Source organism: Ipomoea nil, unplaced genomic scaffold (assembly GCF_001879475.1).
Source record: "Ipomoea nil cultivar Tokyo-kokei standard unplaced genomic scaffold, Asagao_1.1 scaffold2833, whole genome shotgun sequence".
NCBI classification, from domain to species: Eukaryota; Viridiplantae; Streptophyta; class Magnoliopsida; order Solanales; family Convolvulaceae; genus Ipomoea; species Ipomoea nil.
This window is the reverse complement of record NW_017619261.1, coordinates 1,464,353-1,484,412: the sequence shown is the minus strand read 5'-3', so window position 1 is coordinate 1,484,412 and position 20,060 is coordinate 1,464,353. Positions and strand designations below refer to the sequence as shown.

The following is a 20,060-nucleotide window of genomic DNA, read 5'->3' as shown; positions in this document are numbered from 1 at the left end:
AAAGGAATTACAAAAAGATACAGAAGAATATTTTGAAGATGACTTCGACGACAATGACATCAATTGGAAAAACTCTTTTCTATTTCTTAGCTCCCCTACTGCCCATCCGGCCATCCCAAATAAAAATCCCAAGGTTTATTATTTTTGTTATTGTTTATCTTCAAAAAGATCTTACTAAATTTTTGAATCGAGATTTCAAACTGTAAATCTTATAAGATCTTACTAATTTTTTTTTATAATTAGAATTTTTATTGGTAAAATCATGAATTTTCTAAGATATTATTAAGGATCTCATCGAAAACTTACAGCAGCCTGCCAAACAAAAGCTAAGAGAAAAAAGAGCACAGGTATGACTGGCATAAAATCTACGATTGAATTCAAAAAAGCATAGGCTTCGGGCAATTTGCCGAAGAAAAAACTACTCGAATAAAGGGCAGAATTAAGACAGATCAAACTAAAGATCTTAAGCATAACAGACATTTTTTGTTCTTGGAGAGAATTGCCTTTTGATTGAGTTATTGATATAAGGAAAGGGGGAGTAAGTACGGTAGGCAAAAACTACTTCTTCCTCTTTTTGCTCTTTTTGTTTGAACCCCCATAATCAAAAATTCTCAAGGAGAATCGCAAAAATCATACTTTCATACAATATCTTAATTGAATTCTATGTAATGATCAATATGCAATGATCAATCTTAAAAGACTTCATTAGCTGCGTATATTGTTTGAAATTTATATAGTAATAGAGATTAATGTTTCAGATGAACTACCATGAAAGCTTAAATAATATTTGGAGTTGTGGAGTTTTAAATATTATTTTAGTTTGGTAGAAAGTTAATTAAAATACTGGGAGAAATTTATATGGCTATATGTTTGAGATATATAGCTATATGCTTGTGATATATAGTTATATGCTTGGAATATATAGCTATATGCTTGAGTTTTATATATGTATATGCTTGAGATATATAGCTATATGTTTGTGATATATAACTATATGCTTGAGATACATAGCTATATGCTTGAGAGTATTAATGCATGTTTGGATATTTTCATGCGTAAGGTTTTGGGGCATTTTGAAGCTATATGCTTCAAAACTACACTTAACATGCTTGAAATATGCTCTTCTATTTTTTGAAGCTATATGCTTCAAAGTTACTCTTAACATGCTTGGTATATGTAGCTGTATGCTTGAGATTATTAAACTACATATATGTATATTATTTATATTTATCCTTTCCATGTTTCCATGTGTAAGGAATATATATATATATATATATATATATATATATATATATATATATATATATATATATATATATATATATATATATATATATATATATATATATATATATATAATTTTGCATACAGTTACTGACTCAATATATATTTAATAATTTCTCCAGTGATAGATATATCGATCAGGATATATCTTATCTTATGGAAGTTGAGTTTTAAATTACAGCAACTTTCATGTAACTTCTCCAAACAGATATATTTTGCATCTATATATACTTGGATAAATGTCTGAAAAAGATACATGCAATAAACTTGCATAAGACTGAGATATTTCACAGTAACTGCATTTCTACAGGAAATTATTAAACAAAGCAACTTAAGAATTTCATCATCTTCTTGTATCCCATAAGATTAAATCTTGAACCTTGTTGCTTTATACGAGGGAGATTTAAAGCTTATAGGAAAGTGATTACACGCCTGAAGATCTCGTTTTTTCACTTCCCTATCATCAAACACTCCTTTTTTCATAACAATCTATAAGCTTTAAATATCTGTTTCTGAGGAAGGATGAGTTCTGGACTTCTGGACTTTGCAACCAACTTCCCTAAGTTGGAGCAGTTTGAAGGCGTGGGCTTCCCTAGGTGGCAGAAGAAGATGAAGTTCCTCCTTGCGGCTCTGAACGTGGCATACGTACTAAGCACCCCAAAGCCGGAGGAATGGGAGGATGAGACTCTCGAGGCTACTCGCCAGAGACTCAAATGGGAGAATGATGACATTGCTTGTCGTGGCCATATTCTAAACGGTATGTCTGACACCCTCTTTGATATTTATCAATATGAAGAATCATCAAAGGATCTCTGGGATGTACTTGAGGCAAAGTACATATCTGAGGATGCCTCCAGTAAGAAATTCATGGTAAGTGAGTTCAATGATTATAAAATGGTGGACAATCGTCTGTTCATGGAACAATTCCATGAGATTGTCAGGATACTTGGGCAAATGAGGCAACATGATATGAGTATGGATGATTCCATTGCCATTGCCAGTATCATTGATAAGTTGCCCCCTTCCTGGAAAAAGGTACAACGTACCTTAAAGCATAAAAATGGAGCTCTTACCATGGAACAGTTGGGGGTTGACCTTCGGGTTGAGGAGGGAATCAGACTGCAGGAAAGTAAGAATGCAGGTAGTGCAAAAGTCACTGGGGCTTCAGGTTCTGTCATCAACTTTGTTGATGAAGGCAAATCAAGTGGGAACCGTAAAGGGAAAGGGAAGCCAGGAAAGGCCACAAATTCGTCAAAGTTTAAGAAGAAAGGAAAATGAAAGACATCTGTATCATGCTGGGTGTGCAACGGTCCACACTTTAAAAAAGACTGTGAAATCTGGAAGAAAAGAAAGGCACAAATGGAAGGTAAAAATTCTGGTGATCATGGCCAGGGAAGTGGCCAATGGAAACAAGGTAAAACAATTAATCTTGTTTCTGATAGTACTGAACATTTCATTGCTATGATATCTGAAATTTGTGTCATGCAGACTGATGACTCGTGGTGGGTTGACACTGGGGCAACCAGACATGTCTGCAAGGATATAAATCTATATAAGATTTATAAAGGTCTGAATAATGGTCCGAGCTTGTACATGGGAAATGATTCCATGGTAAAAGTCAAAGGCATTGGACAAGTTGAGTTATTACTTACTTCAGGAAAGAAGTTAACGCTCACAGATGTGTATCATGCCCCAGATGTTAGAAAAAATTTAGTTTCTGGCATTGTATTGAACAAGTGTGGTTTTAAGCTTGTGTTTGAAGCAGATAGATTTATTTTATCTAAGGCCGGTACCTTTGTAGGCCAAGGCTTCCTATGTAACAATATGTTTAAGTTGAATATCAATAATATTGTTGGTTCTGTGTACTCAGTTTGTACATCTTCATTATGGCATTTTCGTTTATGTCATGTAAACTATAAACGCTTATGTGAGATGGCTAAAGATGGATTAATTCCATCCTTTGATTTGAACATGGAACAATACAGTGCATGCATGTTAAATAAAATAACCAGGAATCATTTCCCTAGTATAAAAAGGAATTCAATTTTACTTGAATTAATTCATAGTGACTTGTGTGATTTTCATAGCACCCCATCTTTGGGAAATAAAAAATATATAGTCACATTCATTGATGACTATTCAAGACTCTGCTATGTGTACCTCCTGCATTCTAAAGATGAAGCGTTAGAAAAATTTAAAATATTTAAATTGGAGGTAGAATTGCAAACTAGTCAGTTAGTAAAAATATTACGTACTGACAGGGGTGGTGAATATTATGACCCATTATTTTTCCAATCTGTTGGTATTATTCATGAGACCACAGCTCCTTATACACCACAACAAAATGGTGTAGCAGAAAGGAAAAATAGAGCACTCAAAGAAATGGTAAACTGCATGTTATCAGTTTTCGGTCTGAGTGAAGGTTTCTGGGGAGAAGCCATGCTAACTGCATGTTATATTCTCAACAGAGTTCCTAACAAAAGAAATAGGGTAACTCCCTATGAACTTTGACACAAAAGAAAACCAAACTTGAATTATTTGAAAGTTTGGGGATGCAGGGCCGTGGTACGGTTGCCGGAACCTAAACGGAAGGCTCTGGGAGAAAAAGGCATAGACTGTATTTTTATAGGATATTCAGAACACAGCAAAGCATACCGGTTCTATGTTATAGAACCAAATGACTTTATTTCGGTTCATACCGTAATAGAGTCCCGGGATGCTATCTTTGATGAAAATCATTTTTCATCAATAAATAAAACTAAGGATTTAATTCCTAGTTCTAGTGAGTCCAAAGTTGATGATCAAATTTATGATAATGCAGTTTTGCAGGAACCTGAGCTTAGAAAGAGTAAAAGAACAAGAAAAGGAAAAACATTTGGACCAGATTCTAACTGTACTTGATAGAAGGATCAAGGGAGTCTACATAGACTAAAAATCTATATTATTTTAATATAGAGGATGATCCTAATACTTTTGAGGAAGCCATGAATTCTCAAGATGTTGCTTTCTGGAAAGAAGCAATAAATGATGAGATGGATTCTATAATGGGGAATAATACGTGGATTTTAACTAATCCACCGAATGGTAAACCAATAGGCTGCAAGTGGATTTTCAAAAATAAAATGAAAGTTGATGGTACCATTGATAAATTTAAAGCTAGACTTGTCGCACAGGGCTTTAAGCAGAAAGAAGGAGTTGACTTCTTTGACACTTATGCTCCAGTAGCAAGAATTGCTACTATTAGATTGTTAATTGCCATTTCAGCTATACACAATCTAGTGGTTCACCAAATGAATGTTAAGACTGCATTTTTAAATGGTGAATTGGAGGAGGAGGTTTATATGAAGCAACCAGAAGGATTCATGGTTGCAGGCCAGGAAAATAAAGTTTGCAAATTGATTAAGTCACTTTATGGCTTAAAACAAGCCCCTAAGCAATAGCATGATCGGTTTGATCAAGTGGTGCTAGCTAATGGGTACAAAATAAATCAGTTAGATAAATGCATCTACAGCAAATTTATTAACCAGGGACAAGGGGTTATTATTTGCTTATATGTAGATGACATGTTGATTTTTGGTACTGATTTGGAAAAAGTTAAGGAAACTAAGGATTTTCTTTGTTCCAGTTTCTCCATGAAAGATTTGGGAGAAGCAGAAGTTATTCTTGGAATAAGAATAATTAAACTTCAGGATGGTGTTAGTTTAACACAATCTCATTACATTGAGAAAGTGTTAAAAAGATTTAATCACTTTAGTGGTTCCCCAGTTTCTACTCCAATGGATCCTTCATTGAAGTTAATACCAAATGAAGGTGATCCGGTCCTACAACTGGAGTATTCTAAAGTGATAGGATGCCTTATGTATGCAATGACAAGTACTCGGCCTGATATTGCTTTTGCAGTAAGGAAACTAAGTAGATACACTAGTAATCCTAGTGCAGTACATTGGATGGCATTAAAAAGAATTTTAAAATATCTGAATATTATTTATGGTTTAAAATATTCAAAAGATATTTCCATCCTTGAAGGATATTCTGATGCCAGTTGGATATCAAATCAGGAAGATTATTCCTCAACTAGTGGGTGTATTTCTGCTTGGAGGAGGTTCTATCTCCTGGGCTTCTAAAAAGCAAAGTTGTATTTCAGACTCAACTATGGCATCTGAATTTATTGCATTGGCAGCAGCATGCAAAGAAGCTGATTGGCTAAGGAATTTAATTCTTGAAATTCCAGTTTGGCCAAAACTGACGTCACCTATTTTAGTACATTGTGACAGCGCTACTACACTGGCCAAAGCATATAACAGTGTTTATAATGGCAAGTCAAGACAGATAGGCTTGCGACATAGCTATGTGAAAGAGCTCTTAAGTAATGGTGTTGTAGCACTAGACTTTGTACGGTCCCGGTTCAATCTAGCGGATCCGTTTACAAAAGCCTTGGCAAGGGACATGGTTTTAAAGACATCGGAAGGGATAGGTTTGAAACCCGTTGATAGTCATGAGATGAAGGAAAGCTCAACTCACGCCTAAGTTATCACGTTAGGCCTTGAGTTCAATGTAGATGATTACTTCATTTATTGGCGGCAAGTACTATTTTAAAAAGTATCCCTGAAGTAAGTACATGGTCTGCATTGTAGTAGGGATGAGTTTTACTCTTAACTGATCTTTTGAAAAAATGCTTGGTGCAGGGCATGAAATAAAAGATCAGCCTATGTGAGCATGAAGTGTGGCCGCTTCAACAAGTTTGTGTTTAGCTTGGAAATGCTTATGAATGGATACGGACACATGGCCTTTAATAGTGTCAAGTTATTTTGAGTTGTAGTTACTGTAAAGCTTGTGTGTATTATATCTACGTTTATTCAAAGAAACTGCGTGATTCAAGGTTCGTCCATCACTGCAATCCGAATTTATGTACCGAATATAATACCATGTGAAAGTTCAATCTCTAAGACACTTTCATTTATACATGAGTTTTGGATTTATCTTGGTACAATATTAATTTTACTATATAAATGGAGGAGGAATGTTGGAAATTTATATAGTAATGGAGATTAATGTTTCAGATGAACTACCATGAAAGCTTAAATAATATTTGGAGTTGTGGAGTTGTAAATATTATTTTAGTTTGGTAGAAAGTTAATTAAAATACTGAGAGAAATTTATATGGCTATATGCTTGAGATATATAGCTATATGCTTGTGATATATAGCTATATGCTTGGAATATATAGCTATATGCTTGAGTTTTATATATCTATATGCTTGAGATATATAGCTATATGCTTGTGATATATAGCTATATGCTTGAGATATATAGCTATATGCTTGAGAGTATTAATGCATGTTTGGATATTTTCATGTATAAGGTTTTGGGGCATTTTGAAGCTATATGCTTCAAAACTACACTTAACATGCTTGAAATATGCTTTTCTATTTTTTGAAGCTATATGCTTCAAAGTTACTCTTAACATGCTTGATATATGTAGCTGTATGCTTGAGATTATTGAACTACATATATGTATATTATTATATTTATCCTTTGCATGTTTCCATGCGTAAGGAATATATAAATATATATATATATATATGTATATAATTTTGCATACAGTTACTGACTCAATATATATTTAATAATTTCTCCAGTGATAGATATATCAATCAGGATATATCTTATCTTATGGAAGTTGAGTTTTAAATTACAGCAACTTTCATGTAACTTCTCCAAACAGATATATTTTGCATCTATATATACTTGGAGAAATGTCTGAAAAAGATACATGCAATAAACTTGCATAAGATTGAGATATTTCACAGTACTGCATTTCTACAGAAAATTCTTAAATAAAGCAACTTAAGAATTTCATCATCTTCTTGTATCCCATAAGATTAAATCTTGAACTTATTGCTTTATACGAGGGAGATTTAAAGCTTATAGGAAAATGATTACACGCCGGAAGATCTCATTTCCTCACTTCGTTATCATCAAACACTCCTTTTTTCCTAACATATATTTGGATCTGTGGATGTCCTTCTTCTTTTTTATTTGAGTATAGCGCTTTGAATTTGGTCTGAGAAATTGTTTCATTGAGAAGTGGAATTGCTTTGTAATATGTGTAGGGATGATGACCTAAGCATGATTTTGCAACAGTTATAGTTATAGTAGGTAAATTATCTATGTAAATTGTGAAACATTTAATAAGTAAATTATGTATTTTTAGATTCGGATCCACAAAATAATTTGCCATGATTTTGATAATGGTTTCTTTTGTGTGGGCTTGTATAAATTATATTTGATAAACTTCTACATGTTTATTTATTACGTATTTCAGACTTGTTTTTAATTAATACCATGTGAATTGAAGGCTATATAGATTTCAATTTTTAGAACTTCATAGTTTGCGAAAGGAGGAAAATTATAAAATCAAGTATTTTATATTTGTTTTTTTTTGTTTGAAAATTACATACTATACGGATAGTTATGCCATGGACCCGGGTCCACCTTGTAAGGTGAATTCAGGTCCAAAATGACACAGTTTATGCCTGTGAAAATAACGGTACCGTTAGTGGCACCATTTTCATAGCTAATGATTTTTTTTTTAAAAATAAATTATTGAAAACAAGTCAAGCGTTAATATTCAGTTATATAATTGTGGATATAGAGTTATGAAATTGTGAGTATAGATTTCTGTAATTCTGAAAATAGAGTTTAAAAATTTTGAATATTGAGTTCTGCAATTTTGTATATTGAGATCTAAAATTGTGAATATTTAGTTCTAAAATTGTGAATACAGAGTACTAAAATTGTGAATACAGAGTACTAAAATTGTGAATATTGAGTTCTGTAATTTTGTATATTGAGATCTAAAATTGTGAATATAGAGTTAAAAAATTGTGAATATAACCGTGATCTACCTTTTAAGGTGGACCCGGATCCACAGCATAATTTGCAATTACATATATACTTGGTAATGTTATCATCTAGCAAATATGGGCTTCCTTGATACAGTGACTTTCTTTAGCCGATCCCTGTGGCTCAAGCCTGGTATATTATCCATCGCAAATTATGCCTTGGAAACGTGTTCACCATGAATGGTGAACACGGGTCCAAACGGCGCCGTTTTTACGTTAAAAAAAAAAAATCCGCTAATGTGGTGTTAACGACGCGCGTTTGGTCAGATTATGAATTTTCTGTTATGAGATTATGAATGTACTCTAAATTCATAATCTCATAACAGAAAATTCATAATCGCATAAAAGAAAAACATTTATTAAATTATGAATTTTCTGTTATGAGATTATGAATTTACTGTAAATTCATAATCTCATAACAGAAAATTCATAATCTCATAACAGAAAATTCATAATTTCATAATAGAAAATTCATAATTTATGAATGTTGAAAAAGCTTGCGCTACAGAGGAGCAGCGATGGTTTCGGACGGAAATGTGTTTGGCATGGTTCCAAAGCGAATGTGCAGGCATGGATTCATAATTTATGAATGTCCGAAATCATTGCTCACCTCAAATTAAAGTGAATCTGCGAAATGTGAAAATGAAGAATAAAAGTCACGCGATTAATTAAGGAAAAAAAAAAAAAATAACGGTGCACTAACACCGTTGGGACCATGTTCACCATTGATGGTGAACACGGTTCCATGACATAACGATTGATTATCCATCAAGTTTCATCTCATTTTGACGTTGGTGCTTGGACAACTGTGTCTGCAAAACCTGACATGCGACAAATTAATGCTTCTTCAACTCTTGTCTACTATGCAAATCACCCAGGAAAAGGAAACCATCCATAAAAGCAACGAAGAACTCGCAGTACTACTACGTAAATGCTTACTGGATCGGAGTATCTCATTGTTGTAGATGATGTGTGGAGCACAAGCTCCTGGAATGAAATCCAAAGATGCATTCTAGATTTCTAGATAATAGTAAGAACTTCCACTATAGAGAAGATTTGAGAGTTAATGTTAAAATTAATTCTCTCAAATGGAGAGCAAAGCTGATGTGAGAATGAGATAACTCAAAAAGAATCTTCCTTCAAATGTCAAAATAATGTCAGAAATTTAATTAAAAAAAAAGGAGAAAAGGAAAGGTTGTGCGCGTTTGTTATTTTTATTTTTATTTTTTTTAAATTCAATTTTTTTTTTCTTTTTTTTTCCTCCCATTTTCTCTTTCCTAATCACTCTTACATTCTCCCCTCTAATATTCCAACTGATAATAATGCTCTAATGGAAGTCGAATATTAGTCACCACACAACTTCAAGAAGTTGCCATTTCTATGGGAGGGTCGCATAATTATTGGCTAAACTTGCCTTTCCTAATTCCAGATAAAAGTTGGGAATTATTTAATCAGAGGATTAATCTCAATTATGGAAGCTTAATTATTTAATTAGGTACTTTTGATTTGTCTAAACTTGACTGTATGTCGCGTCTGGTTACTGATAGTGAGAATGCTATGCTTATTGCTATCCCTGAGGAAGATGAGATTAAAAAGGTTGTGTTTGACATGAATTCTGTTAGTGCCGCAGGCCCAGACGGGTTTTCAGGGGCATTCTATAAATCTTGTTGGGATATCGTTAAGGGGGATGTGGTCAATATGGTCAGGAGTTACTTCCTTGGTAGAGAGTTCACCAGGTCTATTACTCACACCTCCATAGTGTTATTGCCTAAAAAAGCCAGCCCGGAGACATTTGTTGATTATAGGCCCATTAGCTTGTGCAACTTTAGTTGTAAAATTGTCACAAACACTACTACAGAATTCACATACAACGTCGGGTCTTTAACGTCGGCTATATAAATAGCTGACGTTAAAAACATTTAATAGTTTATAACGTCGGCTATTTAGTAATAGCCGACGTTATAAAGTAAACATAAAAATATAAAAGAAATACGTAAGCTACGACATCGGCTATACTAATAGCCGACGTTGTAGGTCGTTTATTAATTTTTTTTTCTAAATTATTTATATATAACGTCGGCTAAATCCCTTTAGTCGACGTTATAAAAAAAATAATAAAAAAATAAATAAATCTAATACAACGTCGGCTGTCTATCTAGCCGATGTTGTATACTTTTAATTATTTTATTTTTTATTTTTTTTCTTTATAACGTCGGCTACCGACGTTATAAACTTTATAAAATAAATTAAATCTCCTCATCTCAGACGACGCACGCGGTACTCCATCTCCTCCAATCTCTTCGATCTGCTCCCCTCTCCTCCATCTCCTCCATCTCTTCTTCCCCGATCTGAGACCACCACTGCCGACGCCGCTGCAACCCGCCGCCGTCGTCCCCAACGCACAGTCCATCCCCGCCGACGTCGTCTCCGCGCCGCCGCTGCAGCTTCATTCCTCTGCCGCCGCCGCAACTGCAACCCCCCGCCGCCGCCGCAACTGCAACCCCCCGCCGCTGCCGCTTCAACCTCTCCTCCCCACGGCCGCAGACCGACATTCTCCCTCCGCCGCTACACCATCGTCGACGGACTGCGGTAAGTTTTATATATATATATTTTTTAATTTTTAATTATTATTAATTAATTAATTAATTAATTAATTTCAAATTTTATTAAATTGATTTGCAATTTAGGGTTTGTTTGTATATATTTGTAAGTTTTATTGATTAATTTCGAATTTTAGTCAATTTATTTGCATTTTAGGGTTTATTTATATATATTTGTAATTTTTATTGATTAATTTTGAATTTTAGTCAATTTATTTGCATTTTAGAGTTTATTTGTATATATTTGTAATTATTATTTCTTAATTTCGATTTTTAGTCCATTTATTTGCATTTTAGGGTTTATTTGTATATATTTATAAATACTAATTGCATAATTTTTTATAATGTTGGTATATATGAAACTTGTAACTCAAATATTGTGATGGTTAAAACCAAATTTAATATTTACTCTTTTATTTCTTTGAGTGTCAATAAAATTAAATAATTTATTATTCAACAAAATATATAATTTATATATTTGATAGAGTAAATTGTTGAAGGTTGAATATGATTAATAAGGATTTCAATTACTTAAGATATTATACAATGACTAAGAGTAAATTTTTAGTTAAGTCACACTAATGACATATGACTAGAAGACTTCTCACTTTTGTCGAGTGTATACTTGAATTTTAGTCAATTTATTTGCATTTTAGAGTTTATTTGTATATATTTGTAATTACTAGTCTATTTTCACCACAACAATTATTTTTGATAGAGTTGAATCAATGTTAACAAAAGTTTAATTGAAATTAATATTATCCTAGATTGACTTGTGATGGATAAAAGTTGGATGAAAGCTTCTCGGTTGAGTACGGAATATGATGCCGGAGTTAGAGAATTTATAGAGTTTGCAAAATGTCATCTTCCAAATAATGATGGAACATTTTGGTGTCCTTGTAAGAAGTGTTGTAATCTAAAACTATTAAGTGGCAATGACATATATGATCATCTAATTTGCGATGGAATTAATCAAAATTATACAAAATGGATATGGCACGGTGAAGGAGGAAGAGAGACTAGTACATCTAACATGTATGTTGACAACGAAGCAAATGAAGATGATGAGTCTGAAGATAGGTTGGACGAAATGTTCCGTGATGTTGGAGAAGAGTTCACAAATCGATCAAATGAGTTGGATGAATTATTAAATGATTCAAAACAGCCTTTATGGCCCGGGTGTAGTAAATATACTCGCTTATCTGCTGTTTTGAAATTATTCAACTTAAAAGCTGGGAATGGATGGAGCGACAAGAGCTTTACTGCTTTACTTGATTTAATAAACGATATGCTTCCAGAAGATAATGGACTCCCGAAGAGTACATATGATGCAAAGAAGATTATGTGTCCCATGGGTATGGAGTATGAAAAGATACATGCTTGTCCTAACGATTGCATATTGTTTAGGAATGATTACAAAGAATTGAATGCATGTCCGATCTGTGGGGCATCTCAGTACAAAATAAGAGAGCATGTTGTTGGTAAGGCAAGTTCGAAAGGGCCACCAGCTAAAGTTATGTAGTATCTCCCAATTCTTCCAAGATTTAAGTGTATGTTTGCAAATCCAAGCGACGCGAAAAACTTAACATGGCATGCAGATCAAAAAATTTCTGATGGCAAGCTTCGACACCCAGCTGATTCTACTCAATAGAAAACCTTTGATAATGTTTTTCCTGAATTTGGCAATGAGTCCAGAAATCTTAGACTTGGCCTTTGTACAGATGGTATAAACCCTCACGGGAACCTAAGTAGCAAGCATAGCTCGTGGCCAGTTATGTTAGTGATTTATAATCTACCTCCTTGGTTGTGTATGAAACGCAAATATATATTACTGTCCTTGATGATTTCTGGCCCAAAACAACCCGGTAATGATATAGATGTCTTTTTGGCACCTTTGATTGATGACTTGAAAAAATTGTGGGATGAAGGTGTGTTAGTGTTTAATGCCTACCGGAAAGAGAATTTTAAGTTGCATGCTATGCTTTTTTGCACAATCAATGACTTTCCAGCTTATGGAAACCTGGCTGGGTATAGTGTCAAAGGACATAAGGCATGCCCTATATGTGAAGATAATACATGTTATACACAACTTGTCCATGGCAGAAAGACAGTCTACTTGGGTCACCGGAGGTTTCTTGATAGAGCTCACCCTTACAGGAGATTAAAAAAGGCTTTCAATGGGCAACAAGACTATACAGATGCTCCACAACCAATGACTGGGATTGAAGTTTATGAACGTGTGAAAGGTATAAATGTTACTTTTGGTAAAACTCAAAAGCTTAAATCTCAAAGAGGTAAGAGGTCAAGAGCTAATGTTGAGGTACCTCCAAATGAAAAGAGTCCATGGAAAAAGAAATCCATATTTTTTTTATCTTCCATATTGGAAGACATTAGATGTGAGACATAGTATTGATGTGATGCATGTGGAGAAAAATGTGTGTGATAGTCTTGTTGGAACTCTTTTAGATATAAAAGGTAAGACTAAAGATGGACTCAATGCTAGATTAGACTTGATTGAAATGAACATAAGAGCAACATTAGCTCCACGCCAAGGGGATAAGAAGACATATTTGCCTCCAGCTGCTCATACTTTATCAATAAAGGAGAAAATAAGTTTTTGTGAGTGTTTACGTGGAGTCAAGGTACCACAATGGTACTCATCAAATATTAGAACACTTGTGAATATGCAAGATTTAAAATTGGTGGGATTGAAATCTCATGATTGCCATGCCTTAATGCAGCAGCTATTGCCAGTGGCTGTTAGAGGTATATTGCCCAAAAAGTTGAGATATACTATTATAAGGTTTTGTTTCTTTTTCAATGCTATCTGTGGACAAGTGATTGATCCAGACAAACTAGATGAATTGCAAAATGGCATTATTGTTACATTGTGTCAGTTGGAGATGTATTTTCCACCGTCATTTTTTGATGTCATGGTTCATTTGGTTGTACATCTGGTGCGAGAGATCAAACAGTGCGGTCCTGCTTATTTGAGGTGGATGTACCCATTTGAACGGTACATGAAAGTCTTAAAAGGTTATGTGAGGAACCAATATCGACCAGAAGCATCTATTGTTGAAAGCTATATTGCTGAGGAGGTAACTGAATTTTGTACTGAATATTTGGCGGGGGTAGAAGCTATTGGTCTTTCTAAGTATCGACATGAAGGAAGAAGTGCTGGGAAAGGTACTCGAGGACGCAAAGTAGCCGGTATGCCTCATGAAGATATTGAGGAAGCACATTTGTACATCTTGCATAATACAAGTGAAGTCGAGCCATATTTAGATGAGTACAAGCCACTGTTTAAAGAGCAAAATCCACGAAAGACAGACATGTGGATTGTGAGCGAACATAATCGTACTTTTATTAGTTGGTTCAAGAATAAAGTTCTGAATGCTACTAACTATTCTGAAACAGTACGATGGTTAGGTCATGGTCCTTGTATGCAAGTCATATGTTATACTGGATATGATATAAATGGATTTTCTTTTTATACAAAAAAACAAGATGAAAAGAGCACTATGCAAAACAGTGGAGTTTCTTTGGTTGCAAATTCAGTGCACTTCAGTAGTTCGAAAGATAAAAATCCGGTCATTGCAGAGTTGTCATATTATGGTGTGATTGAAGAAATATGGGAGGTTGATTATGTTCAGTTCAAAGTGCCGATGTTCCGATGTAAATGGGTAGATAGTAAACACGATGTTAAAGCTGATGAGTTAGGGTTTACACTTGTCGATTTGAACAGGGAAGGTCACAAAAATGAGCAATTCATAATGGCATCCCAAGCAAAACAAGTATTTTTTGTTACTGATCCTAGTGATAAAAAATGGTCTGTTGTTCTTCATGGAAAGAGACAAATTACTGGTGAAGGGAATGAAGATGTTAGTTATGAGATTGAGGAAATACCACCCTTTTCTTCAAGTTTATTACCAGTTATTATAGATAACGAGATAGATGGAGTGCATGCATCACGTGATGATCATCATGAAGGGCTATGGGAGAATTGATTATTATTTGTAATGCTTTAACTTATTCTTGTGTTTACTATATCTAAATATTTACAGTTATATTTATGTATATTATTCTTTTGTCAATTCACTAATAATTTCTTTGCTAAACAGGCATATGGATTCATCAAATGACCCCCCTGTTGATAGTACAATCCAAGCTAAAGGTACTAATACCAAAGCTAAGAAGAGGCGGGGTGCCACCGTTATGACAAAATTAATTTCTGGGCGTGGTGACACAAAATTGGTGGTTCAATTTAATAGGAAACACGAAGCTGTTGGGCCAGGGAGCACCCAATTCAAAAGTTACTTTGCGTTGATTGCACGGAGCAAAGTTCCAATCACATATAAAGATAGGAAAGAGGTCCCAGAAGAGAGTAAAGCGTTGGTGTGGGATGATATCACGGTATGCAACTTATTTATAAAACTATTGAATAATTGTATTTAATTTGTTTCTAATAAGTAATCATGTCTTGCAGAGCGTTTATGATATTCCCACTGATGATGTGGATCTGAAGGATTCTTTGATGTCATATGCAGGTGAACGGTGGAGAGATTTTAAAGCTAGATTGAACAGAGACTACATATTCCATAATGAAGACCCAATAAAGAATACTCCATGTCAAAAATACACATTTGTTGATCCAAATACATGGAAAACGTACGTGGAGCAGCGTAAAACTGTAGAGTTTGAGGTATATATTGTAATTTTTCTATCAATTATTTATTAACTCAAATATATTAAAGATATATATTTTTACTTAATGTTTTCTTTTTGTGTAGGAATCAAGAAAGAAACATCAAGAAATACGGAGTAAGAATGTTCACCCACATCATTTAGCCCGAGGAGGCTATAAGAGATTGGAGAAGATTATGATGGATGAGAAGATGAAAGAACAAGAAGAAGCTGCAAGATCAGATCCATCGTCAGTAGTTGTTCCTCCATCTCCGCCAGCTAGACATGAAAAGTGGAAGAGGGCAAGAATGGACAAATCAGGAAATATCAACAACGAAGCGACTAGAATGGTCATGGAAAAGATTGTAAGTAAAATGTTAAAATTTTCTACATTATTAAGATAGCTAGTAATCATTATTAAATATTGTTTTTATATGTTAGGATTTGCTATCATTGCAAGCTTCTCAAGGAGAGTTTGTTGAGTCCGGTACACAAGATATATTGTCTAGTGCCATAGGTACAGATGAGCATTGGGAACGTGTTAGAGCCATGGGTAGAGAACATGTCTTAAAAAGCTACTTTGGTCATGCAAAACTTCGTCAAAGCCAGTCTACACCACAAGTGAAAGATATGATTCAGACAGCAGTTGCTGAGGCGTTAGCGGTTGCCCGAGAGGAATATAAAACATCCTTGCAAGCAGCCATTCGAGAGATGAGGGATGAAATTAGTAGTATGAGGACTCCAGCGGTTCAACCTGTACCATCAAGGCAGGAGGAAGACATGCGTGTAGCTGTCCAACCACATGGTCAAAGTGAAAAAGCAAGCTCTCCAGACCCTTTTGCTGATTTGCCGGCCGTAAGTAATCATTTATAACTAATCTTATTATTTATTAAAAACATTTTACCTATTTCTTAATATGAATTCATGCAGTTAGGAGCCGGATGTGAATTGTTTTTGGAAGATCCCATTAGACGTAAAGTTGCACGTGGGATAGTTTACAAGGCCGAAAGGGTTCACGGGATACAAATACATGCGGATCAAGTGAAGGTCACCGTGACTGAAATTCTCGTGTCAAGTGCAAGGGTACCCTTCCCTACCGATGAGGTTCAACTGTCAAGGGATGCATTGCACAACTTTATTATTTGGCCAAAGAAGTTGGTTGAGTTGTATACCGAAGGTGATGAGGTATGTATTTTAAAAAATTTTGGATTTTAAAATAGTGTTTAATTTACTTTTTAAAAATAGTAATTGTTAGTTATATTGAACAGGCACAAATGACTTATGATTCCGGTGTGCAACGACCTTTTGCTGATCTGAATATAGCTGATCCGACTTCTTTGAGTCCTTGATGTCTAAAGGTATATAGAATTATTCGCAAGCTTGATGAAAATGTTGTGATAAAGATGGAGCGTGGTATTGTGGGCGATGTTGACTATCCCTTACAACTTGACCCGTTGGAGATTATGCGTTTCTTAAAGATGGAGACGTTAGATGTTTCCATATTGCAGTTCTTTATAAGGTAATAGTTAAGTTCTTTACTTATATTTGTTTATATAATATTTTTCATTCATTTATTATATTACTGATATATATGATTGATTGTATTTTTGAATAGGGGTCTTTATGACAAATTTGAATTGACATCAAAGACCACATATGGCTTCTTAGATCCGCATTTCATTCAACCAGTTTCAAATACTATAGATGAACGGACAGGGTATATCAACGTCACCATGCAATATGGCAAAAAACAATGCTATCTAGCGCCATATATTTTAAAGTAAGTTTTAATTGTTTAAAATAAAATAACTTATATATAATACACTTTTATTATATATTATATTTACTTACAACTAATACATTATTGATTTGTAGTGATCATTGGATGTTGATGGCAATTTGTCCTCAACTTAATGAAATCTATTGGTTTGATTCAATTGGAGGCCAGCCACGTGATGACATCAAAGATATTGTTGAAAAGTATGTGAACTTATAAGTATTAATATGTATAATTAATAAAGTATAAAGTATAAAGTATTTATGTAAACTAATCTCTTATAATTTTAGGTGTGTCAATTCAGCAAAGTTGTTGAGAAGCAATGTATCAACTCGTTCACCAAAATGGACTAAGGTTTTGGTAAGTATTTTATACATTTGTAAAACTACATATATTTTTTTTTTATTAAATAAAATTTCAAATGTAGTGTGCTCAACAAGTTGGAAGTACGGCATGTGGATATTATGTGATGAAATACATGCTTGAAATTCTTTCCAAAGAAGCATGTGCGGGAATGGATAAGGCATGTAATTTAATATAATACCTTTCTTTTTTTAATTTTAAAAATTCTAGCTTACTAATTATTTAATAATTATCAACTTTGTAGATTGTTGAGAGAGTTGGTAGATCGAGCTACACTCAACAAGAAATTGATCAAGTAAGAGATGTATGGGCCGACTTCTTTGTTGATGTATGGTTAAGTATGTAAATTAAACAAATTGATATTAGCTTTTGATAATGTTAACTTGTATTATTAATTAGTATCAAATTGTGAGATTTATTACTTTTATTACTTGTTTCATTATAAATATTAGATTCTACATATTTTGCTGTGGTTGTGGTGCAATAATTGAGCAGGTTTTGGTTGTGGTTGTGAGAAATTGAGCAGGTTTAGGTTGTGGTTGTGGTTGTGAGAAATTGAGCAGGTTTAGGTTGTGGTTGTGGTTGTGGTTGTGAGTAGATTTGAGCAGGTTTTTGGGTATAAATGGACAAATAAAAAAACATACAACGTCGGCTATTAAGTAATAGCCGACGTTGAATATATTTAAAAAAAAAATAAATAAAGTTTACAACGTCGGCTAATAGCGTTTAGCCAACGTTGTATCGTATTTTAAAAATAATTAAAATACTTACAACGTCGGCTAATTGCTAATAGCCGACGTTGTAGGTATTTTAATTATTTTTAAAATACCTACAACGTGCTATTAGCCGACGTTGTAAGTATTTTAATTATTTTTTAAAATACCATACAACGTTGGCTAAATTCTATTAGCCGACGTTGTAAACTTTATTTATTTATTTTTTAAAATAATATATAACGTCGGCTATATAAATAGCCGACGTTATAGATAATATTTACAACGTCGCCCGCAACAACTACGGAACATAGCCGACATTAAAAGCTCTATTTAGCCGACGTTAAAAGCCTGTTGTGTAGTAGTGAAAGTTAATGGTAGTCAGGTTGGCTTCTGTCCTACCGAGGCTGTTGTCTCCTCATCAAAGTGGTTTCGTCTCGGGACGGCCTATTACTGATAATATTTTGCTTGCCTCTGAGATGTGCCATGGTATTACGCTAGGAAATCAGGATATAGTGCTGAAGCTGGACATGGCTAAGGCCTATGATCGGGTTTCCTGGTTTTTTCTTGTCTCTGTGATGCGTAAGATGGATTTTTCTGAAGTCTGGATTGACTTGGTCTATCGTGCTATTTCCAAAGTATTGTACTCTGTCATTGTCAATGGGGTCAAAGAGGGTTTCTTTACCTCATCCCGTGGATTGAGGCAAGGAGACCCACTCTCCCCTAGTCTTTTAATCATCGCTGCAGAAGTCCTCTCTACGTTCCTCGCTCGAGTCCATCAAGACGAGGCTGTCCCTAGATTCTCCCAGCCTCCTGGTACTCCTCATATTCATCACTTAGCCTACGCTGACGATGTTATTATTTTTAGTACTGGGAGACAGGGGGCAATATGCAAAGTCATCCGTGCTTTGAAAGATTATGAGGGGATTTCAGGCCAAATGGTCAGTTTTCCTAAGAGTGCTTTTTATATGCATCCTGACACATCGGGTCGAGTAATCCGTAGGATTGGGGACATCACTAGATGCATTCATAGATCCTTCCCTTTCACCTATCTTGGGTGCCCTATTTACGTGGGGAGGAAGAAGTGTGTTTATTTTTCATCTGTGGTGGACAAGGTAAAGGCCAAATGCCTTGGGTGGCAGCGTCGGATGCTATCTAAGGGGAGAAAGCAATCTTAATTACTTCTGTTTTGCAGGCTATTCTTTTACATCTTTTTGCAGCTTGTGCCCCTCCTAAGCAGGTTATTCGGGACCTGGAGCGGTGTTTTGCCGCCTTTTTCTGGAGGCAGTCGGGAGGTGCACGCTACAATTGGGCTTCATGGAAAACGCTCTCCCTACCTAAAAAAGAGGGTGGAGTGGGATTCCTTGACCTTGACTTGATGGTGCGGGCATCTAGTGCGAAGCTTTGGTGGAATTTCCGCAAGGTGTATTCCCTGTGGGGAAGTTTCAAGACTGCTAAGTATTACAGTCGAGTTCACCTGGTGGCGAAACGACCGCGAACCTCCGATTCACACACTTGGAAGCGAATGCTCAGCGCCAGGAATGAGGTAGAGGCAGTCTTAGGATGACGCCTGACTCACGGGGATGTTAATCTTTGGTGGAATAATTGGTCCGGCATCGGCAAACTAGGGCGCCTTTACCTCTTCCCGGGGGTTGAGTACTCTGGTGATCTTTTGTCTGACTTCATTCAGGACGGAGAGTTAGACCTATCGGTGTATGATGACCTTCTGCCGCCT

General features: G+C 35.0%; 1 protein-coding gene and 1 long non-coding RNA gene across 2 annotated transcripts; both read left to right on the top strand.

Annotated features, from left to right (window-relative positions):
* The first annotated feature begins 11,822 nt into the window (after positions 1-11,822).
* On the top strand, positions 11,823-14,796 carry LOC109159542. The gene is made up of 3 exons (XM_019307642.1): positions 11,823-12,270; positions 12,799-13,109; positions 13,531-14,796. Exons 1-3 carry the CDS (start codon positions 11,823-11,825, stop codon positions 14,794-14,796), a joined length of 2,025 nt encoding a protein of 674 aa, XP_019163187.1.
* A 2,334-nt stretch (positions 14,797-17,130) lies between these two features.
* On the top strand, positions 17,131-17,574 carry LOC109159567. The gene is made up of 3 exons (XR_002050608.1): positions 17,131-17,252; positions 17,348-17,452; positions 17,540-17,574. It is a non-coding gene; the product is annotated as an uncharacterized LOC109159567 (long non-coding RNA).
* The last annotated feature ends 2,486 nt before the right edge of the window (positions 17,575-20,060 follow it).